At 59.9% G+C, this 6,787-nt stretch overlaps 1 protein-coding gene across 1 annotated transcript; it reads left to right on the top strand.

Moving 5' to 3' along the window:
* Nucleotides 1-1,389: 1,389 nt before the first annotated feature.
* GNAT1 (G protein subunit alpha transducin 1) lies at nucleotides 1,390-6,287 on the top strand. Its single transcript, XM_025376223.1, has 9 exons — nucleotides 1,390-1,625; nucleotides 2,907-2,949; nucleotides 3,039-3,180; nucleotides 3,280-3,437; nucleotides 3,520-3,648; nucleotides 3,859-3,988; nucleotides 4,265-4,418; nucleotides 4,530-4,721; nucleotides 6,054-6,287. The coding sequence occupies exons 1-8, from the start codon at nucleotides 1,520-1,522 to the stop codon at nucleotides 4,718-4,720; spliced, it is 1,053 nt and encodes a 350-aa protein (XP_025232008.1). The 5' UTR covers nucleotides 1,390-1,519; the 3' UTR covers nucleotide 4,721; nucleotides 6,054-6,287.
* Nucleotides 6,288-6,787: the final 500 nt, after the last annotated feature.

The following is a 6,787-nucleotide window of genomic DNA, read 5'->3' as shown; positions in this document are numbered from 1 at the left end:
TGGGAGGTTGCGGCAGGAGAAGCTTGAACCAGGGAGTTGAAGATTGCAGTGAGCCAAGATCGCGCCACAGCACTCAAGCCTGGTGACAGTGAAACTCTGTCTCAAAAAAAAAAAAAAAAAATGCTGGGCACGATGGCTCACGCCTGTAATCCCAGCACTTTGGGAGGCCACGGTGGGCGGATCATGAGGTCAGGAGATCGAGACCATCCTGGCTAACACGGTGAAACCCTGTCTTTACTAAAAATACAAAAAATTAGCCCGATGTGGTGGTGGGCGCCTGTTGTCCCAGCTACTTGGGAGGCTGAGCCAGGAGAATGGCGTGAACCCGGGAGGCAGAGCTTGCCGTGAGCCAATATCGTGCCACTGCACTCCAGCCTGAGCAACAGAGCTAGACTCCGTCCAAAAAAAAAAAAAAAAAGACACATACACCGAGGCACACAGAGAAGATATGCATGCCCACCAGAGTCCGCTGGAAGCCGAGGACCTCTTTGGGGCAGCTCCAGCCTGTGATATGGGATTATGGGATGAATGCAATGCCCACTGTTTCCCTCTCTCTGGATTCCCTGCAGGTCATAAAATCCCAGTCCAGTGTCACCCAGCCCTTCTTAACCACTTCCTCCTGTGTGACGCTTTGAGCCTCTACTTCCTCATCAGTAAAATGAGGCTGACATGGGCATCTATCCTCCAGGGCCAGTGTGAGCTTACAACAAGATAAGGAGTGGTGCTGAGCCCGGTGCTGGGCAGGCAGCAGGCATGTTTCTCCCAATTATGCCCTCTCACTGCCAGCTCCACCTCCATCGTCCTCACCCCCAGGGCTCAAGGTTCTGCCTTCCCCTTTCTTTTTTTTTTTTTTTTTTTTGAGGCGGAGTCTCTCTCTGCCGCCCAGGCTGGGGTGCAGTGGCTGGATCTCAGCTCACTGCAAGCTCCGCCTCCCGGGTTCACGCCATTCTCCTGCCTCAGCCTCCCGAATAGCTGGGACCACAGGCGCCGCCACCGCGCCCGGCTAGTTTTTTTGTATTTTTTTAGTAGAGATGGGGTTTCACCGTGTTAGCCAGGATGGTCTTGATCTCCTGACCTCGTGATCCGCCCATCTCGGCCTCCCAAAGTGCTGGGATTACAGGCTTGAGCCACCGCGCCCGGCCCTGCCTTCCCCTTTCTCAGCCCTGATCCTACCCACTCCCAGGCAGCACCAGGGCCTCTCCTGAAGGGTGGAGGGGGGCAGAAGGACAGCGGGAGTGCAGAGTCAGCGGTTGAGGGATTGGGGCTATGCCAGCCTGATTAGAAGGGTTGGGGGGGCTGAGCTGGATTCACCTGTCCTTGTCTCTGATTGGCTCTTGGACACCCCTAGCCCCCAAATCCCACTAAGTAGCCCCACTAGGGACTGCACAGGTCCGTAGAGAGCCAGTTGATTGCAGGTCCTCCTGGGGCCAGAAGGGTGCCTGGGAGGCCAGGTTCTGAGGATTCCCTCCATCCAGAAGAACCACCTGCTCACTCTGTCCCTTCGCCTGCTGCTGGGACCATGGGGGCTGGGGCCAGTGCTGAGGAGAAGCACTCCAGGGAGCTGGAAAAGAAGCTGAAAGAGGATGCTGAGAAGGATGCTCGAACCGTGAAGCTGCTGCTTCTGGGTAGGGGTGTGGGCCCTGGTGGGGCCACTGCCACCAGATCATTGGTCTGGAGGCAGGCAGGCAGCCCTTCTGTGAAGCAAGGGTTCCCTGGGAAGCAATATGAGCCTACAACAGAGTGGGGCACTGGGTGGGAGCCCTGGCCAAGCAAGGCCAGGCCTGACAGGTGGTGTCCTAGTCCCCCAAGCCCCTCTCCAGACGGCTCTGCCTCAGGTGACCCACCCTCCAGAAGTGCGTGCCAACCACACTCTTGCACGAGTGTGTGAGGCTGACTTTTCTGTGGCTGGGCTCCCACAAGCTTCATGCAGCCTTTGGTTTGGTAGGCCTGCTGGGCAGTGCTCAGAAGCCAGGGGCCTCACTGGAGCCCGTTATTGGGCTGCTACTTTGGGAAGGGGATGGTCATAGTCCTCCTGGGGGTGGGGAGTCTCTAGAACCACCCAGATCCACAAAGAATGGCCCTCAGGTGCCAGAGGGCTGTGGCTGGTAGACCTACAAAGCAGCCAACGGGTCTGGCAGGTGCTGAGGCTCAGTGGGAGTAGATAAAGCCGTGTCCACCAGACCGTGGGCAGTGAGAAGAGATGGGGCTGATCCAGGCCTGCCTCAAGGTCACTGTCTGACCTCTCAAGGGGAAAGAGCAGCTTCAAGAGGGCCGGGCAGGCTCCACCCAAGCTCCCCAGGGTCTGGTCAACCAGCTGGAGGTGGGTGAGGGACCAAGCCAGTCCCACTTTCCCCCAAGGCAGAGAGGCTAAGCCGGAAATCTCATTAACTGTGCCCAACGCCCTCGCAGGGGCAAGCTCAGAAAGGATGTCAACTCTGCCCTCCCTGCCTCCCTGCTAATTCCCTCTGAGCCTCTTGGAGACATCCGCATCCCTTCAGGTGAAAAGCAAGGGATTTACCCGCCTCAAATAACCCAGGGCATGCGGTGCCAGAGGCTCCCACGAGGTGGCGATGGCGCTTCGGGATTTCTTCATTGCAGTCTCACAGCATAATAAAGGCTGCCTGTGTCGGTGTCTTGGGGCCTCCCTGTCCCAGAACAGTTGAGGTCGTTGATTCCCCTCGTTGGCTTCCTTTCTTCACTTTCCTGATATTTGCAAACCTTGTGCCTTCAGGGTGTCAGGACTTACTTTGGACGGGGTGGGTAGGTGTGGCTACGGGGTGGGGGCTGACGCTCAGGCCTCTTCGCTGCCGGTCCACCCTGACAACTCGGGAGGGCCCGGTCCTCCCGGCCTCCTTGGGGGAGGGGGCAGGCGGTCAGCGCAGCTCTGAGGCGCCGCTTCCCTTTAGGTGCGGGTGAGTCCGGGAAGAGCACCATCGTCAAGCAGATGAAGTGAGTGCCCCTGCCTGTCCCGAGGTCCCTGGGGCTGGGTCCTTCCCCACTTCCCCACGAGGCTCTGACCCTGCTCGACTCGGCCTCAGGATTATCCACCAGGACGGGTATTCGCTGGAAGAGTGCCTCGAGTTCATCGCCATCATCTACGGCAACACGTTGCAGTCCATCCTGGCCATCGTGCGCGCCATGACCACACTCAACATCCAGTACGGAGACTCTGCACGCCAGGTGTGCCAGGAGGCGGGCTGAGCAGGCCTCTGGGGACTCGAGGCTCGTGGCTGGGCCCGAGTCCCTGGCCGCCACCAGCCACTCTCACCCTGCCCCCAGGACGACGCCCGGAAGCTGATGCACATGGCAGACACCATAGAGGAGGGCACGATGCCCAAGGAGATGTCGGACATCATCCAGCGGCTGTGGAAGGACTCCGGTATCCAGGCCTGTTTTGAGCGCGCCTCGGAGTACCAGCTCAACGACTCGGCGGGCTAGTGAGCGCGCGGGCAGCGCCGGGCGCGGGGCGCAGGGGGCCCTCCACGCCTCCCCACCCACCCACGGCCCGGTCTCGCGCAGCTACCTCTCCGACCTGGAGCGCCTGGTAACCCCGGGCTACGTGCCCACCGAGCAGGACGTGCTGCGCTCGCGAGTCAAGACCACTGGCATCATCGAGACGCAGTTCTCCTTCAAGGACCTCAACTTCCGGTACGACCCACATGCCAGCCCAGGAGGTCACTGCCCCAGGCCCCGTCCTGCCCCGGGGACCCCATCCCTGCGATAGACCCTGCCCCTTCCTGGATATCCCGCCAACAGAAAGGGTAGTAGTCCCAGCAGAGAGCTCCCCGACCAGCACAGGGCGAGGGGATGCTGCCTGTTAGGCCCAGGGCGCGGGTTCAGGCCCCCGCGGCCCCGCAGGATGTTCGATGTGGGCGGGCAGCGCTCGGAGCGCAAGAAGTGGATCCACTGCTTCGAGGGCGTGACCTGCATCATCTTCATCGCGGCGCTGAGCGCCTACGACATGGTGCTGGTGGAGGACGACGAAGTGGTGCGTGCCAGGCAGGGCCTGTGTTCCAGGGGCGAGGAGGAGTTGCTGGCCCCTGGAGGCGGAGACGGCGCGCTGGGCGTGGGGAGGGCCCGGGGGGGATGCTGGTCCCAGGCAGCCTGAGGAGGCCGGTAGGCGTTCAGCAGGCCCATCTGGGGCAGTGCGGGGTGCCCTCTGAGAGCCAGCTTAACAGGAAGCCCCACGTGCCCGGGAGCCCAGAGAGCAGGGGCTGCGGGTCGGACGCGACCCCCGGTGCCCAACAGCTGCTGCCCTCCTCAGAATCGCATGCACGAGAGCCTGCACCTGTTCAACAGTATCTGCAACCACCGCTACTTCGCCACGACGTCCATCGTGCTCTTCCTCAACAAGAAGGACGTTTTCTTTGAGAAGATCAAGAAGGCCCACCTCAGCATCTGTTTCCCGGACTACGATGGTGAGACGTCCCGCACTGTCGCCAGGCTGCGCCCCCGCCCCACGATCCCGGCGCGCGCCCCCGGCAAAGGGAAGGAAGGGCTGGGCCGAGTGAGAGCTCCCGCCCCCGCAGGACCCAACACCTATGAGGACGCCGGCAACTACATCAAGGTGCAGTTCCTCGAGCTCAACATGCGGCGCGACGTGAAGGAGATCTATTCCCACATGACGTGCGCCACCGACACGCAGAACGTCAAATTTGTCTTCGACGCTGTCACCGACATCATCATCAAGGAGAACCTCAAAGACTGTGGCCTCTTCTGAGGTAGGTCGCTGCCCTCTCCAGCCCCTTGCCTCAATACTCCAGCCCCGCCCCAGCTCCCCACCCCACACCGCGGCCCTGGCGTCTCACCCCCAAATCCTGGAGCCCACTGCCTCTAGGCCCCACCCCAGCTCCTCAGGCTCCACCTCACCGCCACAGGCCCCGCCCCACCCACAAGTCCCGCCCATTGAATTTATTTTGGCCCCGCCCCAAGACCTCAGGTGTCACAGCTTCCAGGGCCGCCCCCCCCAACCCACCACACACACAATGCCTAAACCCATTTATTTTGGGTCTCAGGGATGCTGACTGGGTTTCGTTTTCTCTTCACAGGTGCCTGAATTCATGCGTGTCAGTCACCCTGAGACCTGGTAGCCCTAGCTGCCTTGCAGCCCCAACCGCCAGGACCCTATCAGCCCCCAGGACTCCCAGGCTCCAGCCTGCCACATCACCAAAGCTCTGAGCCCTGCTAGCCTTGAGGCACGAATCCTCCCCCATACCTCCCACAGTATCTCAGCACCTCATGCCCCCAACCCCAGCCCTGCCCTTCACCGCCTGGCTGCACTGGCCTCTAATATTCACAGCAGCCAGCCCCAGCTAGGAACGGGTAGGACTTGGGGCAGCTGAAACTCACCGTGACTCAGCAGTCCCCAACTGACCAATCTTCCTCAGCTCTCCTGCCCCTGGGGGCCCACAACTCACCTGGTGGGCCTGGGCTCAACAAACAGCTCTCCCTGCCAGCATTTCATCAAGGACAGGGAATACCCCTCCCACACACAGGCCAGCTGCTCATCCTGCCACCTCCATGTGACAAGTTTGACACCAGTCTACCCAGAGACGGTGACTGTCCCTCCCAGCAGCCTCCAAAGGGTCCAAAGTCCAAGTTAGCTCTGGCCTGTGCGGTCCCCACATAAATACATTAGTGGGGAGGGGGCAGACCTGGGGGCCCTTGGGTGCCAGAGTGAGAAAAAACAGGACTCTTCCCCAAATACTAGGCTCAGAGCAACCTCCAGCCTTCTCCATCAGGATCTGCTCCCTGTGTCCTTGGACACCAGATCCACACACCACTTCCTCACCCAAACACAGTACCCCGGGCTAGCTGGACAACAGGATGGCCTGTTAAAGGAGGCTACTGTTGACACCAGCTATAGCCAATAGCCGGGCTGTCCTGAGGGGTGGCTGGGGGCAGAGTCCAGCTCCCTTTGATTAGCCCAGAGGACTCAGGATAGGACAAAGGCCCTGGCTGTGCCCAAAGGGGTCTACCTCAGGTGGGGTTACAAGCAAACCTGGGTGACCCTCTTGTCCCTACCAGCAGCTTCTCTTGCCCCCTCCATTCAGGGTTCCCTGGCAGGGGAAGCTGAGAGCCATGCCTGAACTATCAGGGACACAGGCCCATGTCCCCACATCCCTGCTCCCTCCTTCCTCATCCAGCACCAAATCTTTGCTTATGTCCACAGGCCAAGGCCTGTGCTGCAGTCGGGGACAAGGAGCTTCCATCTGGCAAGGCTGGGGCACAATTTGCACTCCCCTCAGCTAGATGTGCAAACTCAGCAATAAACCTTTGCATCAGGCCCCAGCTGTCCTTTCTTGGTGGAGGGCTTAATTATCACAAGTCATGGGCATTTATTAAGTGCCCGGTGCTGGGCTGGGCATGAAGTGGGAAGATGGCCCCTCCCAGGAAGAAGTACCTGGCCTGACAAGGTGGGGCACTCTTGTGGGTATGGAACCAACTCATGGCTTTTGATGGGGGTTGAGGAGAGAGGAGTTGTGGAAAATGTTCACTGGGACAGTCTTGGATCAAGAGGGAGTTTTGAGGTGGAGGCTCACTCTGGCAGGGACAGTAGTTGTACCAGCCCTAGAAACATGGGTTCATGGCCACAGGAGTTCAGTGGAGCAAGAACAGGGGAGGAGAGACGTGGACAGGTACCCAAAGCCAGCTGGAGGGCCTGGGCTTTCTCAGAAGGTGATGGAGAGTCTTGGAAGCCCTCAAGGCAGGAACATAATTGCAGGGCTGGCATTAGGGTGAGGGAAGTGAGGCACACTCACCTCTTGTGCAAAATTTAAGGCAATGT

This window comes from Theropithecus gelada, chromosome 2 (assembly GCF_003255815.1).
Source record: "Theropithecus gelada isolate Dixy chromosome 2, Tgel_1.0, whole genome shotgun sequence".
Lineage (NCBI taxonomy): Eukaryota > Metazoa > Chordata > Mammalia > Primates > Cercopithecidae > Theropithecus > Theropithecus gelada.
This window is presented reverse-complemented; position numbering and strand designations above follow the sequence as displayed.